Source organism: Cornus florida, unplaced genomic scaffold (assembly GCF_030987335.1).
Source record: "Cornus florida cultivar Cherokee Brave unplaced genomic scaffold, ASM3098733v1 CherokeeBrave_3.0.0_Hap2_Chr10, whole genome shotgun sequence".
Classification (NCBI taxonomy): Eukaryota; Viridiplantae; Streptophyta; class Magnoliopsida; order Cornales; family Cornaceae; genus Cornus; species Cornus florida.
The window spans coordinates 78,521,398-78,546,807 of record NW_026775580.1 but is presented as its reverse complement, the minus strand read 5'-3'; the positions used below and the strand labels follow the sequence as shown (position 1 = coordinate 78,546,807).

The window sequence follows — 25,410 nt, the reverse complement described above, 5'->3', positions numbered from 1 at the left end:
TAGACGTTAGGTAGTATGAATCTTATATATTGTCTCACATTAATGAGATGATAATGTAAAACGTTAGGTTTATATATACTCATTCCATACGAGTAATACAAGTTACTCACCTCGCTGAATGCGACTTGTTTCAGGTACATGAATTCATGATTTGAGATTCATCTTATGCCTTGAATGTTTTGTAGACTTAAAGTATTTAATTCATGCAATTATTAGCATTAAATACTGTTTTTGGTTTATAATGTTTAAACTTGTATATTTTGTTCTAAGTATGTAATGTGCACTTAAGTGCACCTTTTGAGATGTATTTGACATGTGTGTAATGAGTACATAGGCCAAGTACTCTTTATTTGTATTCTGAGTACCTTTACTTCCAAGTGATATTATTGAAAAATGGAAAAATAGCATGCTTTAACTTGACTACATTTGCATAGGTGTGGGAAATGTGGTAAGGGACATTCATAAGGTTCCTTTATTTATGTATGAAGTGTGGCCAAGAGCCAAACCGTCTTTTGACACAATTTACTAATTTTTAGTCTCAAATTTTCTTTTAAAAGTCATTTTTAGGCAAATTTGAGGTTTAACATGTGAATTTTTGCAAACGACTTGTATTGAGGCCAAAGGCCATTAGAACATATGTAAATATGTATATTACACTTACATGTATGTTCACTTTTCACACAACATCACATTTGCATGAAATGGGTGTTGTAGGTTTCATGTTTATCTTTTAAAGGTGATTTTTCTCATTTTAGAGGTTCGGATAGCTCGTATTTTGCATCGGGTGTATTTCGAGGTCGTGGACCATCCTAGCACGTCTGAATACTTGTATTACGTTTGCGTGTATGTTCACTTTGGCACAGAACATCTCATGAAACCTTTGGACTCATTTTTCATTTCTTTTGCAAAATTTGATCTAAGGGCATTTTGGGACTATTGCTTTGAAAAATAAGTTCCGGCCTTGACATGGTCACATAGAAAATGTGATTTTAAGGAGGGATTTCTTCTTTGTGTTTTTACAAAAAAAAAAAAAAAAAAAAAAAAAAAAAAAAAAAAAAAAATCATTTTGATTCCGAAAACAGCTCGCAGATCTGGAAAATCTGGTGTGCTCCTTTTTTATAGGTTTTTTGAAAAAAATTCTGATATAAGAGGCATTTCGGATATTTCACTTGAAAAATAAAAACTTCTCTTGATATTGTCATGTGGAAAACATGATTTTAGAAGGGTATTTCTTCCCAACAATTTTTAAAAAAATATTGTTTAAGCCCTCAAAACCCCATTTGAAATCTAAAAATATGTGCAGGCTCTGTACAGATTTGAAACCTGGAAAGTCTAATTTTATGAAACTTTGAAATTTCATATCTTCTTTGTCCGGATTTCGAATCAAGTGATTTTTGAATCTAAGTTTATTAATTTTTCATTATCTATCCAATGGTATGCATTGTTGCATTCAATTCTATCTGAAAAACTATTTTAACCCTTGTCAAATACCCTTGCCGCACTGAGTTGAAACCCAAAAATCTAATTTTATGAAACTTTGGAGTTTCATATTTTTTTCATCCGGATTTTGAATCAAGTGATTTTTGATTTTAGATTTATTAATTTTTCCTTTTCTATCTAATGGTTTGCTCAGTTGGATCCAGTTTTGTTTGAAAAGACCATTTTACCCCTGGTCAAGTACCCTCCTCATTTTATAATCTTAACTTTCGCATTTGATTCTTTTAAGTTCTGTGACTTCATGGAAGGTCACCTTGGCGTCTTAAGGATGTCGTATATTCCTAGAGACCTTATTTCTGTTTTCGCTTCCGCATACTGGATCCGTTTTGGGTCATCTTACGGGTCATCACATGACGCACTGGCTTGAAAAAGCAGGGTCATCACATAAATAAAGTGTGAGAAATATATGCTAGAACGTTGAGAGAAATAATCATTACAAATTGCAATGTTGAAAGTCTCCGTCTTAAAAATCTCTATTAAAAGGATTCCAGAGTGGAACCATTCAAAGAGGTTTAGGAAATCTTTATAATATATTAACAATCCCCTACAAGGTTTCTAAACCTCTTTAAAAAAAATATTAATCATAATAATAAATAAATAAATAAATAAAATTAAAATTTAAAAAAAAAAAAAAAAAAAACTTGGACAACTTTATACCATGTAAAAGGTGTCGGAACCTTCCGGGTTTGAACCTACAGTTAGTGCTAATAGTTTCCATTTGAAGGTTTAGAGTGAACTATGTCTTGAACTCAAACATTTTTAACCAAACTTCAACATATCACACACATAGTATTGATGATTGATTTGGTTTTGTGGGTTAGCACTATTAATGGGCATGCACCTGTATGTTGATTCTCATGAGAGTTAATAAAGAATAGCATAATTCTCACGGTTGTGGCCTCACAACGACTCTCACTTAGGTGAGTCCTCCAAGGGTACATATGACTTGTACCTCGCAGAAATGGCTGCCTCGGACTCATTCAAGGTCAATACCCTTCCTAATGTTACATTACTTAGCACTAATGCCATAAGGATGAGCAGAAAAGTGTCTCCTCAAGATAGTGCTAAGATGAGTCACATAATGTGGATTGTTTCTACCCATTGAACCTTCTTCCCGAGATCTCCAATCACAAATGTTGGGTTACCTCCATAGGTGACTCCCCTATAGGCTTATGCCCACCTCCCTCAACAAGTCTAGGATTGCACTCATAAATAGGTCCTTGGTCAATTGATCGGCGATATTCTTTTCAAATTTAACTTAATCCAATGAAATAATATTTTTATTTAATAAGTTCCTTACAGATTTATATCTGACTTGTACATGTCTATTCATCTTTTTATTTGTATGAAATTGTTTTACATTATCTATAATAGCTTTACAATCACAATGTATGGGGATATAGCTGGTAAAGACTTATCTATTATTGGTACATCCACCAATAAGCTCTTAATCGAATCAGCTTCATTACAAGTTGTGTCCAATGCTATAAAGAGATTTCACTAACCATCGAATGTATTTAGTGAGAAAGACTTGTAGTCGCCTGAATATGTTAAAGTGGACCAAAGCTAGTGAATGTTGTTGATGCAATGAATTTGTTGTTTGAAATATTGAAAATGTTGCAAATTGTTCCACTCTAAAAGGACGTACCCTTCAACATTTTTAATACAAAGAATTGGGCATTAGTCTCCTGGTCGTTAACATAATCAATGGACCCAACAACTGATAACGATGTGTTCTTAATCTCTTCACCGTCAAAACACAAATAAATAAAGGAAATGATTAAAAGCAAAATCGAAATCCTGTTCTTGGTGTAGGTTCGACGGTGTGAGCAATGTCAGTAGGCTGTTCTTTTCAAATTAGAATGGGCCTAAAAGTTGTCTTCTGTACGTCTTTTTACATTTTGGGCCTGATTTATATTTCAAAAATAATTAACCGTCTGGGCCGGATTCATTTCTCATGTAATACCCAATGGATGGCCTAATTAGAAGGCCGCGACTATTAGCCCGACAAGCAACATCATGGACCAAAGTCTTTTTATTTTGTTTTCCAATAAACTACACCGGATAGATTTATTTATAAAATTTACAGCATCATTGCCCACTTAAGTGCTGTGTTTCCTCTTTGGAAGGTAAACAATATATACACTCAAGTTTAAAAATTAAAAAAATATTATTTTTATTTACAACATTAATTTCATATTTGACACTTATCCGAAAAGGGTAACTGAAAAATCATGGTTGACATTTAAAGTGAAATGATTGATGCGGTCAAATGTTGTAGTGTTGTAAGAAGACACTTAAAATTAGTGGGTGGCCTTGTTGAATTTGATCTCAATCCCACTTGCCAAAGCTGGTTTCATTTACTTCAAAGTGAAGAGCGACTGAAAAATGCATAAAGTCCATAATGAGGCTGAATAATACTTTCTCTATTCTAATGCAGATGTTTTTGGACAACAAGAATTTTCAAGGAGACATATGAGACACGTCTTATCTAATTAAAAAATTACTAATTTATTTTTTTTAATTTTGAATATTTAAACTTGAAATTTTAAAATCCAAGAAGTATAAAAATATGTAAAATATATTGTAATAAAAAGAAAAGTGATAACTATTTTGAAAAAAAAAAAAAAAAAAAACCCATAACCTTTTTTTTTTAGGACAAAGGAAGTAAACAAAAAAAATTCATCTCTAAATAATGTTTACTGATTTAGTTATATTGATGAAAGGGTTTAAATCCCACTTTCATTTGTGTACATCTCTTGGTGTAAATGGTATGGCCAGAAAGTACTTAGTCATGGGAATCACTTGAAATACACGCCAAATGATTGGGCATCAGTGACCCCAAGTCAAGAGATTGAAAAAAGTCGCATCACTGTATATATATATATATTGTTTTGTGTAAATTACTTTACAACTAATGTAAGAGAATACGAGATTATTATGTATAAATAGTGCTAATGGTTTATATTTATTATTTGGTAGGGTCAAAATTTTATAGTTTAAAAAAAAATAAAATTAACCAAAATATTGACGTTAACGTAAAAAAACATTGTTTACTTCTCATTGAGGTATCATTTTTAGGCATATAAATATTACTTTTTGTGCACTGAGATACTACTATTTTTAGATCAGTTACCACTTTTATTTTGGATATAGAGGTACCACTTTTATTATATATGTATCACTTTTTGTGCATGAGGTATCACTTTTTTGTGCAACACAAAAAGTGGTAGTTAAACGCACAAAAAGTGGTATATACTTGTCTAAAAGTGATATATCTCAGTTAGAGTAAACTACTTTACAACTAATAACAGAAAATATGAGATTATTACGTATAAATGGTGCTAATAATATTGACGTGGACGTAAAAAAAACATTGTTTACCTCTCATTGAAGTATCACTTTAAGGCATATAGGTATTACTTTTTGTGCACAGAGATACTACTATTTTTAGATCAGTTACCACTTTTATTTTGGATATAGAAGTACCACTTTTATTATATATGTATCACTTTTTGTGCATGAGGTACCACTTTTTTGTGCAACACAAAAAATGGTAATTAAATACACAAAAAGTGATATATAACTATATACGTGTCTAAAAGCGATACATCTCAGTTAGAGTAAACAGTATTTTTTCATATTTTTATTTTTTCGAAACTATAAGTTTTAACTTTATCAAATAATATATATTAGTCACTAGCACACCACATATATATATAATCCTTTAATATATCATGAATCTAAAGGACTTTTAACCCAAAAAAAAGTGGTGCATCAATTTCTTTGGTTTCCACTTTAAATCGAATAATAATCCTCCCAAAAGACGTGGATTCGGGTCACACACTTTATGAACCATAAAAGGTAGAACTTGGATGGAAAACAAACTTGAATTCGGAAGTATTTATCACATCAAAATAATTAATCGGCCACAATCAAATAAAGGAAAAGGCATATAAAACCTTGACTTTTGAGGAAGTAATGGTGTGTGCTCCAACTTCCGTTTTATTCTTACTTTATTCTCTTGTTTGCTTAACAAGGCACATTTATAAACCATAAAGCTAGTAAAAAAGTCTTTGGACATAAAAATATATTCCTTCCTTTGCTCTTAATTAAAAATATGCATGCATCATCCAGTAAAATTAAGGTAAAATATTAGAATTCATGAGAGTGGTTGATCAATCACATGTTGGATCATTCGATGTGTTGTGCCTAAAGAGGTAAAATATTAGTATTCATTACAGTGGGATCATATGTTGGGTACTTTGACGTGGAGCAATCATATAAAATAACTAAAGATCGATTTTTGATGCAATTTCAATGAATAACTAAAGTCCAACAAAGGTGAAAATATTCCCATTTTCTCTTATCTCAAGTGTTTATAGATAGATATTTTTATGTGTGATGCCTGTTCACAGTGATTTAAGGTTTATATTGTCTCACATATTTTAGGACAATGTATTAGCAGAATGTTCACATTAGCCATAACAAAATTGTAGGAATCAATTTGAACAAATAATACCACCAAGTGAGATTTATATTCATTTCAGATAGGACAATGTATTTGAAAAGTGAGGTTTATATATTGGTTTCTCTTAGGAAAATGTATTAGACATTGTCAATGGAATATAAACTTTACTTTTTGATATTATTTGTCAAAGTAATTTTCTATATACATAAATTTAAACAAATGTTTTCATATATGATTTGCCCAAATTCTAGAATTGCATAAAGTAGTGGTTATCTACCGTATAAATTAATTTAGTGGAAACACAAACACATGTATCATGATATTTCGATCTGGCATATAAGAATGATAAATAATGATTTCATTTCGTTTTTATTTGTAACTATTCTAGATTTTCTTTCCTATTTTTAAAAGTAAAACAAGCACACCTCTTTCTGGGTGGCTTCAAAACAGTGCCAACTTTTCCAACATAAATAATATTCCTAGTTTGCAAATTGCACCACCACCAATTCAGAGTTAGGAATCACACACACACACACACAGAGACAGAGAGAGAGAGAGAGTGTGCCAACCATGAACACAAAACCCCTGAGAAAGTCGGGATCATTTCTCCTAAAAAAGACTCCTTCAATGGAACTCCAGACCTCACTTCCTTATTCAGAAACATATGTCCCCAAGAAGCCCTTTAATTCAATTGAATTCCCTTCCTCTCCTCCACCCAACCAGGGAGAGGAAATACTTCACTCCAGTCACCCTCATTCCCTGGAAGAAGTTAAAACCCCGGACCCCTTTACGTGCTCCGGCTGCAAGGAGCGTGGTGCCGGCAGGAGATTCGCATGCCAACAATGTGACTTTCAGCTGCATGACTTCTGTGCCTTATCTCCTCCATCTCTCAAGAACCATCCCCTCCATGGACATCACCAACTGCTCATCTTCCATTCTAAATCTAAACCAGGTAAATTATTTGGTATTTTTAATTCCCTCAAACTTTAAATTTATATTTCTCTCAAAGAATTTTTTTTGTTTTTTGTTTCTTTCCCTCTTTACAGTCCAAAGAGGGTCGCTCTGTTAAGTGGATACACACTTTCTATGGGAAAGAACATATATAGACACGGTGGTTGTCCAATGACATACTATATTATATGCATAATAATAATAAGATCTTACCTTAGGTTATATTGATCTATATATGCTTAATTTATCAACTCATTTCATATCATGGTTCAAGCATTAAAAATCGGTGGGGTTTACTACTCCTTCTCAAAAAAATTATAAACAAACCAACCCAATACCCCTTTTGCTTTAGATATATATAATTTTTGTGCTACGTCCCTTATTGATTTTAACAATCCAACTCCTCCAAAAACTCAAACCTTGTAAATGTTTTATGATCATATATTATTATGATGTTACAATCACCTGGGGAGAAGTTTCTGGTTTTTATATGTGTATGACACTTTTGATAAATCATGAACACCTAGATAAAAGTGTGTAAAGCAGACAATAATTACATGAGTTGAGGTGAGTCGTGACAATTGTTTAGGTAATTTAGATTTAAATTCAGTACCTTACTTTCTTACCTTCTTTTGAGTTTTGGTACATGCAAACAAACAATTCTTTTATAAGTTTTAAATCATAAAGGATGTATGTATCAGCTGTAATGGCACCATAAGCTAAAATTTGATCCCTTTGAGTGCATTCACCATTCTGATCATAAGACTATGGTTTCTTCAATAATTCCCTCCCTGACTTTCCAAGTATTTGTATCATCAAGAAGTATAATCTGGCTTTGTACTGATTTACATAATTATTTGTTAAAGGTGGAATTATGTGGCCGAAATGTGATGTTTGTGGCAAGGCCACAAGGGGATTTACATTCCGATGCAACGCCTGCAGTTTCCAGATGCATCCTTGCTGTGCTATGCTTTCGACGGAAATGAACTTTATGTCTCATCCACACACCTTGAGGCTCTTATCTGCAACCACACTATCAAATGGTGAGTCTGGTTTTGCTTGTGGTGAGTGCAAGAGGAAGAGATCGGGTCGAGTGTACCACTGCACAGTTTGTGATTACCATCTCCATGCAGTTTGTGCCAAGAACATGATTAATGGGCTTCAAGCCTATGGAATCAAGGTCCCAGCTGAGTCGTCGAGCATGCTTGGGATCGCGGCTCGAATCGCATCTCATGTTGTTGTGGGATTCATTGAGGGCATTGGAGAAGGCCTTGGACAAGCTTTAATTCAAAGTGTTGCAAAAGATAGAGGCGGTAGTAGAAGAAGGGTGGAATGAATATATATGCAATTGTACGTAATAAAGGTTTGGAGACTTTGGATCTTAACATACTACATTTCTATTGTTGATTGTATTACTGTTTATAGCTGAAGATGGTTTCTTAGCTACCAGCAGAAGAAGACGATCGATGCTGAATATGGAATAATGATGGTGTGCTAGGTTTAACCCTATTGTTATATATTGCATATGAAAGTGTTTGTATCTGTTATATAATGTTAATTTCCGTAAGAAAAATGATACCCAATTTTTAATGACATATAGTACGAAAATTTGGAATAGACAATTCTGTAGTTTGATATGGTCTTTGAATTTAAGTGATAAAATTAAACATTTAAGTCAAGTACCCATGTATGAAATCAAATTAAATATGATAAGACCCCGTCTTACAATTCTCCTTTCAAAATGAAATTCATGTTTAACAATATATATTAAGTGAATCCATAATAAATTTTCTTTATCGAAAAAAATTGATAATATTTGAAAACTTCTTTCTTCTAAGAATACCACTAGTCATCTAAAGGAAACCTCGGATTTTCATGGTTCCATCTAAATTTTCAAATCAGATCCACCTAGGCTTCCCAAGTGAAAGATATAAATACAAGTACGAAATACATAAAAACAAGTTGTTTAAAACAATGGAAAAGCTAAGAATCACCACTCAGCTCCTATACTAATTTTAATTGTAATTGAAGTTATATAGTTTAAACTCTAAGAGCAAGTCCAATGGTCCAAAATCCAACGATTTTGGGCCAAATTTCGCAATTAGACTCTTCCAATGGACTTGCCAAAAATAAGGCCCCACCCATTGGGTCGGGGAATGGATCGCTGAAAGAAGCAACCCCTTTGGTGATTCACGGGCATGCCATGCGGGCCAGCATTAATTTTCTTTTATTTTTTTAATTCGGGCCCAAACAGTATTTTAGCCCAGAACACTGTTCCTAAGGGCATGTTTGCCTGGAAAAAAAAAAAAAAAAAGGAGAAAAAAAAATAGATTTTTGGCTTCTCTTTGTCTCTTTTTTTTTTCCTCTTTTTTTTTCCCCTCAAAATAATTGAACCAAAGAACCCTTAAGCCAAACAGTGCCTTAAAGGCTTTTTTGGGCAAAAAAAGTTTAAAAAAATAAAGAAAAGTGGTTTTTTTTTAAAAAAATTTACTTTTTAAAATATACCTATTAGCACAAAAACTTTTTTTTTGAATTTTTAAAATATTAATATTTTTGTAGAGCAAAAATGCACTATTGAAGTACATGCGATAACTAAAATTTAAAGACTTTAAAATATACTATAAAAATATTAATATGTTTATAAAAAAATATTGATATGACAAATCCGAAAAACCTAATAAAAATGCTCTAAAAGTACGTACCCTGCAACATTTTCAATAGGTTGAAGGAGACAGATAATTGGTCAGTAGTCTCCTGGTCCATTAAGATAATCAATGGGCCCAACAACTGATATTGACGTGTCCTACTCCCCACACTTGAAAACAAATAAATAAAGGGAATGGTTTAAGAAAAAAAAAATTATGTACAAATTTTGGGAGGACCTGAGAATTTGAAAGGAAACTTTACGAAATATTAAAATTAATTTACAATAAATCACACTCTTTAGTTAAACTTGTATATTGAACTGTCACATTTGAATTATATTAATTAAATAGGAGCAATGTGATAATATTATGATTTCATTCACTATTTTTGGTAAACATGTCAAATTAAGAGAGAGCTCTTAAAAGTTTTTGAGACGCCGGTCATAGTGAAAATGAAGAGAAAGGAATACAAAACATGCAACCTTTGGGCTTTGTTTATCATAGATGATGATTATCATGAACCACATTAATTTTGTGTTGCATGTTCTTGTTTTTTTTTTTTTTTTGCCTTCCTCATATTTGACCTTATACTAGACTGATTTATTTATAAAATTTATAGCATCATGCTTACTTCAGTGTCTGGTCTCCTCTTTCAAACTTAGAAGGTGAAGAATATACCACTCAAGTTATTTATAGTACCAAGAAATGTATAATCTTAATTAGCACCATACCGATAATCTTAATCAGCACTGTTTACAGAATTAGTTGTATGGCTAAAAGAAGTTTTAATCGAATCTCTCCTCATCTTTTTGCCACTTTCTTTTGGGTTACATGTATTGGTGTAAATGGTATGGCAAGAAAGTACTAGTAATGGGAATCACTTGAAATACACAACCAATAATTGGGCATCAAATTAAGACCCCAAGTCAAAAAAGTCACATCATTATTTATATATATATATATATATATATATATATATATATATTGGTTTGTGTAAATTGCTTTACAACTAATAACAGAGAAATAGCTAGAGATTAATTAAGTTAATCTATCATGAATCTTAGAGTACTTTTAACCCCAAAACAAGGGGTGCAACAATTTCTTTGGTTTCCACATCTTTAAATCGAATAATAATCCTCCCAAAAGATGTGGATTCGTGTCACACACTTTATGAAGCATAAAAATAAGAACTTGGTTAGAAAACAAACTTGAATTCTGAAGTATTTATCACAACAAAGGAATTAATTGGCTATAATCAAATAAAGGAAAAGGCATATAAAACCTTGACTTTTGAGCAAGTAATGGCGTGTGAAACTACCTCCTCCTGTGAGCTCCAACTTCAGTTTTATTCTTTCTTTATTCTTTTGTTTGCTTAAATCTAGTAAAAAGTATTTGGATATAAAAATATATTCCTTCCTTTGGCTCTTAATTAAAAATATTCATGTGCATCAGTAAAATTAAGGTAAAACATTAGTATTAATTCATGACAGTGGTTGATCAATCACATGTTGGATCATTCGATGTGTTGTGCCAAAAGAGGTAAAATACTAGTATTCATGATAGTGCAATCACATGTTGGATCATATGATTTGCAATGATGTAAAAATCAATTGGTTTTTTATACAATTCCAATGAATAGAGTTTAACAAGAAAAAATTATATTATTTTATTTTAAGTATTTATAACATCAATCGGTACAAATATATTATCATTATATTATTTTCCTTTAATGTAGTGTTATGCACTTTTCATACTGATTATAGCAAAGTTGTAGAATTCACTTCGAACAAATAACAACACAAAGTGAGGTTTATATTCGTTTCACATATTTTAGAAATACCGTATTAGCAGAATTAAACTGTCCTAAAATGTGGGAAATGAATATTTATTTGTTCAAAGTGATTTCTATATACATAAATTTAAACAAGTATTTTCATATATATGATTGTCCAATTTTTGCATCAAGCTAGTAGTGGTATCTATCATATTAATTAATTCAGTGAAAACACAAAACACATGTATAATGATAATTTGAAACTGTCATATAAGAATAATAAATAATGAATTTATTTCATTTTTAATCATAACTATTCTAGATTTTATTTCATTTTCTTACAAGTAAGACAAGCACATGCAAATCTATCAAGGGTCTTACTGGCATCCTCTTTCTGCGTGGCCTCAAAACAGTGCCAGCTTTTCCAACATAAATAATATTCCCAGTTTGCAAATTGCAGTGCCACCACCAATTCAGAGTTAGGAATCAGAGAGAGAGAGAGAGAGAGAGAGAGAGAGCCAACCATGAACACAAAACCCCTGAGAAAGTCGGGAACATTTGTCCTGAAAAGGACTCCTTCAATGGAACTCCAGACCTCACTTCCTTATTCAGAAACATATCTCCCAAAGAAGCCCTTTAATTCAGTTGAATTCCCTTCCTCTCCTCCACCCACTAAGGGAGAGGAAATATTTCACTCGAGTCACCCTCATTCCCTAGAAGAATTTGAGTCCAGGGACCCCTTTACGTGCTCCGGCTGCAAGGAGCGTGGTGCCGGCAGGAGGTTTAGATGTCAACAATGTGACTTTCGGCTGCATGACTTCTGTGCCTTATCTCCTCCAGCTCTCAAGAATCACCCCCTCCATGGCCAACACCAACTGCTCTTCCATTCTAAATCTAAACCAGGTAACGTATTTGGTATTTTTTTCTATCAAACTTTTTATATTTCTCCCAAAGAAAGCAATCCAAATACCCTTTTGCTTTAGATATATAAGACTTGCTTGGTTTGTCACTCAAAAAATAGTTTCGAATCCAGAAAACAGAAAACTGTTTTAAGAGAAATAAATTTTTTTTTTTTTTTCTTCTTTAAATTGAACTTTCATAGGACAATGAATCAAGAAGGCCTATAATTTTTGTGATACCTTACTGATATTAATAATCACCTCCTCTAAAAACTTGAACCATGTAAATGTTTTATGATCGATCATATATTGTCTAGGTAATGAGACTTGAATTCAAAACCTTACGGTCTAACCTTCTTTTGAGTACGATTTGATACATGTTAACAAACAATTCTTTTGTAAGTTTAGAATTATCATATATAAATGATGTTACAAAAGGGACCATTTTTAAGCATTTGTGTCATCAAGATGTAATAATAATCAGGCTTTGTACTAATTTACGTAGTAATTGGTTAAAGGTGGACTTATGGGGCCAAGATGTGATGTTTGTGGCAAGCCCACCAGGGGGTTTACATTCCGGTGCAACGCCTGCAGTTTCCAGATGCACCCTTGCTGTGCTATGCTTTCAACTGAAAAGAACTTTAAGAAGTATCATCCACACACCTTGAAACTCTTACCTGCAATGGCACCATCAAACGGTGAGTCTGGTTTTGCATGTGGTGAGTGCAAGAGGAAGAGGTCGGGTCGAGTGTACCACTGCACAGTTTGTGATTACAATCTCCACGCAGCTTGTGCCAAGAACATGATCAATGGGCTTCGAGACAACGGAATCAACGAAACAGCTGAGACGCCGTCTTCGAGCATGTTTGGGATGGCGGCTCGTCTTGCAACTAATGTTGTTGTTGGATTCATTGGAGGGCTTATTGACGGCATTGGAGAAAGTGTTGGGGAGGCTTTAGTGCAAAGTGTTGTTACAAGAGATCGACGCGGTACTAGAACAAGGTTAGGATGAATTATGCGATTGTGATTAAGTTTGGAGACTTTGGATCTTAACATATTACATTTCTATTGTTGATTGTTACTGCATGTTTATAGCTGAACATGGTTTCTTAGCTACGAGCAGGAGAAGATGATGCTGATTGATGAAAATATGGAAAAATGGTGTGCGAGGTTTAACCATATTGTTTATATATTGTATATGTATGTAAGTGTCTGTATCTGTTATATATAATCTTTGTGTAAGAAAAAAATTGTATCTGTTTGGCATGGGTTTTGTTCCTGCAGTTTTGTTTTAGGGCTACTACAGTGTCAATTTTGACAACAAAAGTATGTTTGGTGCAGTCTTATTTTATTTTACACAGTGCTAAAACACTTCGTGAACAGTGGCTCAAAACCAAAACACCAAAAAATTATTTTTTCTTATTTTGACAACTGTTCATGACCCAAAATCATAATTGTTCATATTTTTGTTTCCAACATTTTCACAATAAAACGTCGTTCCCAAACATACTTCTAATTTTTTTCCCAAACATTCCTATAGCAAAAACACTGTTTCTCTTTTAACAAAAAAAAACAAAACACCTAAAACAAAGCGCATGCCAAACGAGCGACAACTATGATATTTGAATTTCGATAATAAAATTAAACATTTATAATCAAGCACCAAAGTACATAAAATTAAATAAAATTTGATAACATCCTTATTTACGATTCTCCGTTCAAGATGTTATTCATGTGTAATAATATTAAGTGAATCCAGATTTATATATATATATATATATATATATATATTTGTGATATCATTTGGGATTGTTCTGTAACGTAAAGCAGAAAACTTGTTTCTTTTAAGAGTACCACCTATCCAAAAAAATCAAGCTTTCAACTTTTAGCAAAAGGAAAACGCAAGCACACTGGGGAGGGCCATGGGCCCGTTCCAAAATTTTCTACAATCTCACTAAGTGGACCCCAAGTCTATCAAATTTTGGCAACTTAGTGAAAATGTACAGGATGGCCCATTAAAACCCATATAACTTATGGACCATCCAAATACCCATTGTTTATACAAACGAAAATGAAATTTGGCCCACGCAAAAACCCATTGCATATAAAATTTATTGTTTAAATATTTGGCCCACTCAAAAACCCATGGAATACACATTGCATATCAATACACATGTACAGGGATGCCCCAAAATGAGGCCCAACTAAAAGTGGGACAATCCAAACAATGAAAATTATAAAGAGGAGTAAGATCTACCATTTAATTAATCAATTGATTTGACTTGCTTTAACTCTTTCAATTTTCACAATAAAGAGTGAAAATTTTTAAAATCCAGTTTCATAACAAGATGTTCAATGAATTTCTTAAAGATTATTTAGTTTCCAACATTGAGAGAGAAATTGTTATGAATTTCAATTTTGATTCATAAATAAATGATTTTTATTCTTTAGAATATCATTGAGCACAACTTTCTATTGCTCCTTTTTATTTATTTTTTGGGTACAAGTTATACTTGATTGGAGATATAAGGATATATATTTTGTCCATTTGCAGCAATAAATCTTTTTTTTTTTTTTAAATCTAAAAGCAATCTTATCTTAGATCTTCTTTTATATTAAAAATATATGTTAGGATATTTAATTTGAAGAGAAAATATTTTATAATTTCTAATGATTTTAAAACTCAAATCATTCTATAAGTTTTGTCCCCAAACGAAACTTTCTGGATCCGCCCTGTTCAAAATATATTACACCAAACAAAGTATGTATGAAAAGACAGTGTTTTTATATATAATACTATTCACAAGCAAATAAAACTATACATAATTAACTGTTACACATTTTTCATGCAAAACGGTTTCAACACTACCATCATGAGTACACACAAAGCTAGATAAGGAGACAAGGAAACTACAGAAGTGAATCCAGTTGTTGGTTGCCACCCTTGATCAGACACCACCACCATATCATAATTGTCCAATGTCTAATGCTGTCATGTAAGGAGCTTCCGATTTGGTGTAGAACATGGTATCATTTTCTTCCCAGTTGAGCTTTTAGCCTATTGATTGTCAGACCAGAGAACTCGATCTGAGAATAGATCAATAGCCCTCTTGAGAGTGGATATAGATTGCAAGTCTCCATGTGAAAATAAGATCTATTAGGTCATCTGCAAAGGACGGGTGGGTGATAGAAAAAAAAATTACATCTCCAATGGTGCTTGAAGGGGTTCATTGAGATAGTGTGAGATATGATTGAATTGAAGACGTCCATGGCTATGACAAAGAGAAAGGGAGAGAGAGAGAGAGAGAGGATAGGTGGTAGCCATTAAGCAACTCCAATGCTTAATTACCATTACTGACCTATTATCTACACAAGGGTGCAGTGTGGTAGGATAAAGATATCCACAAACAGGAAAGAGTTCAAATTATTGCTTATCGAAATCCAAACTCCCAAGTTAGACAGTTTGGCTATGTATATATATCAAGTTAGAATGAATATCTGTACGGTACGTCTGCTTGCTATAAATTTCTTTTGAAGCCAGAGGCAGTTTGAATTAATTCAAGCGTCAAAAAAGCCAGCTGCTATAGTAATCTTACAATTTGATTCCAATGCTCTCAAATCTTGGTAACATAATAGTCTCACCATATAACATTAAATTAATTATTTGAATAATAAGAGCCGGCATAGGACGGAACAATTGTACATTAAAACAAAATAAGTATGTATAATACACATCCTTACTTCATAACACTCGATCATTGTGCGCCATGTTTTCATACATATCACTGAATATATAGAAGTGCAGATTTAAATAAAGATGGCAATACCTATATCAAACAATGATCATACTGATAAAAGACACAATCAAAACAGTTTAACACTACCTAAGTACAATATAGATATGGCACAAGGAAACTATAGAAGTGAATCCAAATGTTGGCCTGCAGATCATTTTCGTTCAATGTCTAATGCTGTCATGTGAAGCACTTCTGTGCTCGTGTAAAACATCGTATCATTTTCTTCATTGGCATAATTCAATATTTCACCTCCTAGCAAGCTCTCCATCTCTTCCCCTCTCTCCTTAGCTCCAAAGTTCTTACGTTTTTTAAGCGACAGCAGCTTTTCAGCCACTTCCTTCATTGTAGGCCGTCTCATGCCACTTCTATTGAGACATCTCCGAGCCGGCTCAGCAACTGCTTATATCTGATCCATTTCCCCTGAATCATCTTCTCCAAAGCTCAGAACCTGAGATAATTTTTTTTGTTTTACCGAGTTAATGAAGTACTGAATGAAGTTGGCCTTCTCCCCAGACCTTTGATTCGAGACTGGTTTCTGTCCCGTTAAAAGCTCCATTAGGACAACCCCAAAGCTATAAACATCGCTCTTGACCGTCAAAATACCAGTATTTAAATACTCTGGATCCATATACCCAGGCGTGCCATTTATTTTGGTTTCAACACTTTGATCCAATGAAATTAGTACAGAAGTTCCAAAATCTGCAACTTTTGCAGTGAATTTGTCATCCAGAAGTATGTTCATGGACTAAACATCTCCGTGAATGACCGGGGGGTCGGCTAATGAGTGCAAGTAGTCCAGTGCCAGCGCACTTTCTGCAGCGATCTTTAGACAATTTACCCATGATCTTAAGGTTGTAGAGCGCTTGACATGGATGTGGTCATAGAGTGATCCATTTGAGACAAACTCATAAACCAGCAGTGGGATTTTGGTCTCCAAACACAAGCCCAAGAGTTTCACAACATTTATGTGGTTTACCTGAAAAAGAATGTTAATTTCGTGTTGAAATTGCTCGGTTATTACCTCGAGCGGAAGGTGCTTATTTTGAGTTCTCTCGGTCTCCTTGGGCTTTTTGATGGCCACTACTGAATTGTCTTCTAGAACTCCTTTGTAGACTGTAGCAGAGCCTCCTTGGCCAAGAAGTCGAGGAGCATCATAATTGTTGGTTGCCCTCTCCAGCTCTGCTTCTCTGAAGATCCTAACCCTTTGATGCTTTAACAACAAACCTCCATTTTTTCGAAAATATTTCATTTTGTTTCTTCTCCTTAACTCCATCCATAGAAAAATAAAGAGTACCACAAGAGTCACGCCTGCTGCACAAACTGCAATCCATGAGAATGGGTTAAAATCTATCAAATTTTGTGGTAAAACAGAATACCGATAATGCAAGGGTATCAAGCTAGAATTACTTTGATGACTATTATTATTATTTCATGTTGTATACGACTGGGGAAATAATGAAGAGGTTTTAAAAAGATAATACAAGAAATGTGAGGAAGTAAGTTACCGCCAACGATAGTAGTAATACGAAAGCCCTTGCAAGCCACTTTGCCATTGCCATACATGCCGAGCGGGCAATGACAAGTGTAATTCCCTGGAATGTTGTCACATTTTCCTTCACAATGATATTCATTCTGATTTTCGCATTCGTTAATATCTGTTACAAACTGATCCAAGTTAAAACCCTCAAATTCATTTATAAATAAAAATAATTAAGGAGAAAAAGCAGACTCGATAGTCTTTATAAAGAAAAGTAATTGAAAACAATAAAAGTGAAGTGATCACCTTGGCATCCCTCAGGAAGATAAGGGTTTCCATGGTAGCCTGACTTGCAAATGCAGCGATATCCAGGGCCGTTAACGGAGTCATGGCAATCACTGTTAGGGCCGCAGGCGGATTTGGAGGGGGATTGGTCTAACGATTGGCATGTTTCGTCTCCTACAACCCAGTCAAGAACCACTGGTGCCTCTCTTGTGACATGGGCGGTATCAGAGAGATTTATGCTCCAGTAACCTGACCAGTTTTGGTGGGCCAAGAAGGCGTAGCTGCAGGGACGGAAGCTTTGGTCATAGGTATCATTCACTGGGGCAATACTCATTTCTAAGGTCTTGAGACGCGTGGGAATTTCGGTACGGCAGCACCCAACCCCATTACAAGAACCCTCTTGGAGGTCCTGGGAGCACAAGGAGAGACACCCGCTCCCAAACCGTGTCCCCTCTGAGTCCGCAATGAATGCCAATGTGTTGCAACCGATTTCAGTGAATTTGATTTCAGTGGCTGAGAACATGAATGGTGCTCCAGTCAAGTTCACTTCATGATCATAAAAATCCATTTTATTGGTAGACTTGTTGTAACAATTGTATGCCATGAATATGTTGACTATGGATGTGCCATTCTCCACAAAAATATTCATAAGTTGAATGTTACCCATCATTAATCTAGGAGAAGAGTCCAAGGAGGCCTCAACCGTGCAATTTAACAAGTAACTTTCATTCTTGGAACATTTAGAGTCATCAATGCCAAAAGGGTATGGGACACTTACATTGCCGCATTTATCTTTGCAGCCCGGCAGTGCCATTGATGTCGCTGCTACTTCTTCTGTACCCGCAGATGCCGACGCGGCTGCCCATGCTATCAGGATAACATACCACAGCTGCAGGACGATAGGTTTCATCTTTACACACACTTTTTTTTTTCAAATTATGAATTCTACTTTTGCAGCTATAATAGCTCTTCCCTCTCTTATATAATACTACTTATATGTACACGACTGACCTAGTCAATGCTTCTTCCTTAATTTCCTCGATCCTCCAAAATGGATGACTTTTATACTTTATAGTACTATTGCCTTATATCTTGCAATAATTTAATTTTAATGGAATTATCTAATGGTGGATAGTTTTTTTTCTTGAAAACTCCAAAATATGCTGTGGAGATGGCATGTAAAATGTACCATTGGGCCCATTTCATAAATACACGCTTAATCAGTCACCTGTAACAATGAAAACGGGAAGTGACATGTCCCTCTTTTTAAGCCACTACCTTTGTTTTTTTCTTATTTTCTTTTTTTTTTCGAGAATGAATATACTACTGTGGCAGGCAAGTGGTCAACAACGGCAACCCATGCATCATACTCCGCATACATGATAACATGACGATGGTTTGTGCAGAAAAGATTGATATTTATGGATGCTCTTTGTATTAATTATATCAACTACCAATATTAATTTTTATTTTCATTTTCATAACAATTTTGAAATTTGGTTTACAATATTAGATTAAGTATTTGATGCATTGAGTTTTGAATTTGATTCCACCTAACTAATTGGTGTAAAAACATGAATAGCTTTGGCATGATCCTCTTTATACTTCCACAGTACACAACCTCCCTCTTTTCATTCTGTTTCCTCTCCCTTATTATAATTAAAACTCATAATAGGCCAGTCTTAGTGACTTTGAAAAAAAAATTTACATAGTTCCAGCCAATTATAATATGACATACAAACAAAATGGTCCAAGCCAATCATAACATGACTCACATATTGTGATTAGTCGGGACCATGTAATAAAAAATTTCAAATTTCAAACTTCAAACTAGAATTGAGAATCCGAACTTAAAGCAAGACCAATCCAATTGCATAAAAATAAGTAAAACTTTAGATTAAAAAAAAGGGGGGGGGGGGGGGGGGGGGGGGGGGGGGGGCCCTAACTAAGCGAAGCCAATAATAATGCTCTTCTAAGCATGAATCAAGTACCAATTGACACCGTCAAGTTAAACTATTCTAGTCCAGAATTTGGCTTCACTAACTATTCAAATCTTAGACTATTCTAGTCCACAATTTGGCTTCACTAACTATTCAAGTCTTGCCTAGGCCATGGGACTTGCCAAGCACACTTGTTGGACATTTATATATTTTCTCAGCATCTTCCCATCTACGTCCTTAATTAGCATTTGTGTTGGTCTTGAGAGTTGATAGTAATTTTTTTTTTTTTTTTTTGGAAGGTAAAGTGTTATATTAATAAGTAAAATATACAATAAAGCCCAAATGACAAGGCCCAAACAGCCAATAAACAGACAGACCAACAGTGGCCCATTCAACAGTTAATGAAGACATTAATATTCTAAGAACCCTAGAATAGTTATGTCTGGAACAACAATTCATCCGGTGAGCGCTGTGAGATGAGGCAGAGCCTCTGGTGGTCAATCCAGTTCCGGCGGCGGCCTGATGAAGGATTGAGGCAGATCCCATTCAAGCAAAACCCTCCTCGCAGTGTGCAAATCCTTTAGGCCTCGTTTAGATTGAGGGATTTAAAGGGATTTGGAGAGAAAAGAAAGGGAATGATAGTATTAAGTGTGTTTGGATGGAGGGAATAGAAGAGAAAAAAAAGGATTGGAAAGGATTTGGAGAGATAGGCTATCCCTCCGAATCCCTCCAATACAGTAAAATCAAATCCCCTCAATTTTGAGAGATTTGAGGGGAAAGGAAACAACTGAAAAAGAGAGACAAAATTAGCCTTCCAAAAACCAAAATGGAACTCATAGAACAGTTTCATGATCACCAACCCAACTTTGTTAATCATGGTGTCGTGCAATTCCATGTTCGAATTGAAGTAAATTCAAGCACACATAACTCGAACTGGCCTCATTTTTCACCTCTTTCCTCTAAGCCGAGTGATATCTATCTGTGCACTCTCCGACAATGGCAACATAGATCACGCTCAACTGCTCTTCAACCAAATTCCAGAACCCAATGTTTATATATGGAATACAATGATCAGGGGTTACTGCAAAGCTCAATTTCCTGAGATGGGTTTCTCTTGTTTTCGCAGAATGGTTTGGGAATGTGTTGAAATGGACAGTCGAACCTTCGTCTTTGCGCTCAAAGCGTGTGAGCTGTTTTGTGGATTCAAAGTGAGCGAATCGGTCCATTGTCAAATTTGGAAGGTGGGTTTTGTTTCTGATCTGCTTGTGCAAAATGGGTTGATTCATTTTTATGCAAATCGTGGGTGTTTGAATCATGCGCGTTTGTTGTTTGATGAAATTACCGAGAGGGATGTTGTTTCTTGGACCACAATGATTGACAAGTACGCGCAGAAGAATATGCCACATGAGGCTTTGAGGCTCTTTAACTCGATGTTGTCAAGTAGTGTTGAACCTAATGAAGTTACTATGATCACAGTGCTTTCGGCTTGCTCTCAAAGTGGAGACTTAAGTTTAGGGAAATTTGTTCACGAGTATGTAGAAAATAATAATTTGAATTGTAGTCTAAATTTGATGAATGCCTTGTTGGATATGTATATAAAATGTAGTTGCTTGATTACTGCAAAAGCGATTTTTGACAAGATAAGAACGAGAGATGTTTTCTCATAGACTAGCATGATCAATGGTTATGCCAAAAATGGGGAGTTAGATTTGGCAAGGAAGTATTTTAATGAAATGCCTTATAGAAATGTGGTGTCTTGGAATGCAATAATTGCAGGGTATTCACAAAACAATCAACCAAAAGAAGTTATAGAACTTTTTTATGACATGGAGAAAGTTGGTTTGGTTCCTATAGAGAGCACTTTGGAAGAAAGCTGGTTTTCACCAATATTGCAAGAAAAAGGGTAAGATGGTAATTTCATTATTATCCTTTTCCTTCTTTTCTCTTCTTTGTGTTATCCAAACAACAATATTGTCAATTTCTTTCTTTTCTCTCCTATCTACCCAAACATGAATATAAATTATAGCTATTATTTCATTTCATTTCATTTCGTTTCTTTTCTCTTATAATCATTTCATTTCTTTTTTCTCCTATGTATCCAAACGAAGCCATACAGTCAAGGAAGTTAACCTGTGTTTCACCAAATCCATGGTGCGATTCAGCACTCTCATTTGTGTTCTCCTTTTGTTTGAGAAGGCCCTTTCATTACGCTCCATCCAGATCTGGTTGACCGTGGTAGAAAAGACAAGTTTATTGATTGAATTATGAGGTTTCAGCGTCTCCATCTATGCGAAGCCCAAATGATAAAATCCCTCCAAGAAGAGGGTGCATCACGGAGTTTACACTTTGATGTGCTCATGTTCACCGAAGTTACCGAGAACTGCTTTAGAACATAATTAATTGTCCATTGGAAAGTGTCTGAAAGCTTGGTGGAATTGTGTATGGAATTAATATTTGAGGTGAGAGACAGGCCCATGTGATACTTCTAGGAAAATTCTAAATTGTTGGTAGACGTCTATTCAAGGAAATTTGACTTGTAATTCCATGATTTATTATTATTATTTTTAGTTGACACTTACACACATCTATTTTTACTGAGACTTGAATCCTTAACCTTTCTTTAAAAAGTAAGAATCGGATACTACTAGGCGACTGACACGTTGACGAATTAATTTATTTAGCTTGATAAAAATTGTGTTGTTTCTTGGTATCATGGTATGTTCTACTTGTACTTCATTTTGCAACGAGTCTATGGACTATGGCGTAAAAATCTTAAGAAACAACCCCGTGACATAGCAACCTCCAAACAACCCTTAACTCCATTCAATCAAATTCTTCGCAAATCGTTTGAGGGAGTCAAAGTCACACCTTTTATTTATGAAAGGTTTGTGTAATTTTTTTATTAAGCAGACTGATCTGATTGCACTATTTCTCAAGTATGCGTGTGATTTTTTTTTCTTCTTCCCATTTGACAAGTAATATATATCACTAAGGCACACTTTGTTCTTTTGAAAATTCGAACTCTCTCCACTTTTGCCATCCATTTTAAGAGTTAAATGAGATATTAATAGATTACAAGATCATTAATAGTGTGCATGTAATTTATTTTAAAGTTGTATTCGATTGCATGAAATTGAAGTTTCAGAATTAAAATTTGTACAATTAAAAAAAATAAAAAAAAAAAGTGACTCACAAAATTGAACCAATTTTCTAAAAAAATTTCATCAATTTCAATTCCAAAACTGTAATTCTATATACACCAAGCACAGCCTTGGTAATAAGAAAGTAACATATTTTTTTATGTTTTTTTTTGCCTAAGAAAGAGAATGATGAGAAATTAGTGAACCAGTATAATTTTGGTACCTCCTGAAAATTGTAAATCCAAGCATTTACTACGTTTATCAGTATTCCATTGGTATTGTAATATTGGGCCTTCGCAGAAATAACGTGACCACAAGCCCATTAGAAATTACCCATGTTGACCCATCTTCTCTTGTCAGATTAAACCCATTTCATCAACTGGGTTTAATCCAACATGGTGGCCCACTTGAGGCCTGGTTTCCTTTCATTATGAGCCACCCAGATGGGTGCACAAAAATGGAGTTAAAGATGCAATTATGTGGCCGAGATGTGATGTTTTCTGGGAAGCCCACCCAGGGAAAGTTGTTTATATATTGCATATGCAAGCTATATTTAAAAATGTTTATGTAAGAAAAAATATACTCAATTTTAATGATCTATATATATATGCTACGAAAATTTGTAACAAACAACTAGTTTATTCTTTGAATTAATTCTCTTTATACTTTCTCAATTAATTCTCTTTTATCTCCTTTTCCCTTTTGCTGGAAGGTGTAGGAAGTTTATTCTGATATCTATCATTATCTCTTTTTCCTTTTATGCTGTACGCATTATTATATTTTAGTTTTAAAAATCTTATTCAGTATTATTTAGATTAATAAGAATCATAGTTTTCGTCAAACAAAGAAGTTGCCATAGGACTCTCTGAAAATGAAAGCAATTTAATCTCAGCAAGAGGACAATTTGTAATGGACAACTAGTTTGATCTTATAACATGGATGTAAATGGTCATTGAATTCCATTAATAATATTCAACATTTACAATCAAGTACGCACATATGAAATCAAATAAATTCTTGTGTAACAATATTAAGTCACTCAGACAATAAATTTATTGATTGAAAAAAATTTGATCATATTTGGGATTGATATCAAACTTTCAACTTAAGTAAAAGGAAAATTCATATCATGTTACTCTTTTTTTAATTAAAAAAAAAAAAAAAAAAAAATTCTTACACACCTTGTTTTCATACATATTACTGAATAGAAGTGCATACAATACCTATTGCTGACAATGATCATACTGATAAAAGACACCATTACACATATTAAACAGCTTTAACACTACTACATAATAAGTACACAAAGATATGAGGGCAAGGATGCTATAGAAGTGAATCCAATTGCTGCCCTGCCTTCTGTCACACAAACCACCACCACCACCACCACCACCGGATCAAGCTTGTTCAATTGTCTAATGCTGTGATGTAAAGTGTTTTTGACTTCGTGTGAAACATGGTGTCATTTTCTTCATCGGCATGGTGCAGCTCTTTCACCTCCTAGCAAGCTCTCCGTCTCTTCCTCCCTTTCATTGGCTCCAATCAGTTTCTCAGCCACTTCCTTTATTGTAGGCCGCCTCATGCCACTTCTACTGAGACATCTCCGAGCCAGCTCAGCGACAGCTTCTATCCGATCCATTTCCCCTGGATCATCTTCTCCAAAGCTCAGAACCTGAGATAATTTTTTTTTGTTTCACCGAAGAAATGAACTACTGAATGAAGTTGGCCTTGTGTCCAGTTAAAAGCTCCATTAGGACAATTCCAAAACTATAAACATCACTTTTTACTGTCAAAATACCAGTAGTTAGGTACTCTGGATCCATATACCCAAACTTGCCTTTTACTTTGGAGTGAATAGTTTGATTCGATGGAATTAGTACAGAAGTTCCAAAATCTGCAACTTTTGCAGTGAAATTTTCATCAATAAGTATGTTCATGGACTTCACATCACGATGAATGATTGGGGGTTCAGCCGATGAGTGCAAGTAATCTAGTGCGAGCACACTTTCTGCAGCAATCCTTAGACGATTTACCCATGATCTTAACATTGTTGACATGGATGTGGTCATAAGAGTGATCCATTCGAGACAAGCTCGTAAATCAGCAATGGGAACTTTGGTCTCCAAACACAAGCCAAGAGTTTAACAACATTAATGTGCATGGTTGATCTGAAAAAGAACGTCAATTTCGTGTTGAAATTGCTCGATTATTACCTCTAGCGGAAGGTGGTCATTTTGATGGCCACTGTTGATCTATCTTCTAAAACTCCTTTGTAGACGGTAGCAAAGCCTCCTTCGCCGGCAAGTTGTTGAGCATCATAATTGTTGGTTGCCCTATCTAGCTCCACTTCCCTCAAGATCCGAACTTTTTGATGCTTTAACAAAAAAACCTCCATTTTTCTGAAAAATTTTCATTTTGTTTCTTCCCCTCAACGTACCCCCTCCATAGAAAACTGCATTCCAGTATTTGTGGCAAATTCAACAGCATACCAGAAATGCAAATGCATGGTATCAAGCTAAATTATGACTACTACT

At 34.4% G+C, this 25,410-nt stretch overlaps 3 protein-coding genes and 1 pseudogene across 3 annotated transcripts; 3 read left to right on the top strand and 1 right to left on the bottom strand.

The window, feature by feature from the left end:
* The first annotated feature begins 6,407 nt into the window (after positions 1-6,407).
* Positions 6,408-8,492, top strand: LOC132278604 (protein VACUOLELESS GAMETOPHYTES-like). Its single transcript, XM_059780433.1, has 2 exons — positions 6,408-6,920; positions 7,786-8,492. The coding sequence occupies exons 1-2, from the start codon at positions 6,539-6,541 to the stop codon at positions 8,253-8,255; spliced, it is 852 nt and encodes a 283-aa protein (XP_059636416.1). The 5' UTR covers positions 6,408-6,538; the 3' UTR covers positions 8,256-8,492.
* A 3,250-nt stretch (positions 8,493-11,742) lies between these two features.
* LOC132278529 (protein VACUOLELESS GAMETOPHYTES-like) lies at positions 11,743-13,567 on the top strand. Its single transcript, XM_059780335.1, has 2 exons — positions 11,743-12,241; positions 12,756-13,567. Exons 1-2 carry the CDS (start codon positions 11,863-11,865, stop codon positions 13,247-13,249), a joined length of 873 nt encoding a protein of 290 aa, XP_059636318.1. The 5' UTR covers positions 11,743-11,862; the 3' UTR covers positions 13,250-13,567.
* A 2,356-nt stretch (positions 13,568-15,923) lies between these two features.
* On the bottom strand, positions 15,924-18,873 carry LOC132278833 (wall-associated receptor kinase 2-like). Its single transcript, XM_059780731.1, has 3 exons — positions 17,818-18,873; positions 17,540-17,689; positions 15,924-17,354 (listed from the first exon to the last, which is right to left on the bottom strand). Exons 1-3 carry the CDS (start codon positions 18,704-18,706, stop codon positions 16,780-16,782), a joined length of 1,614 nt encoding a protein of 537 aa, XP_059636714.1. The 5' UTR covers positions 18,707-18,873; the 3' UTR covers positions 15,924-16,779.
* A 1,339-nt stretch (positions 18,874-20,212) lies between these two features.
* On the top strand, positions 20,213-21,643 carry LOC132277915 (pentatricopeptide repeat-containing protein At2g22410, mitochondrial-like; annotated as a pseudogene).
* The last annotated feature ends 3,767 nt before the right edge of the window (positions 21,644-25,410 follow it).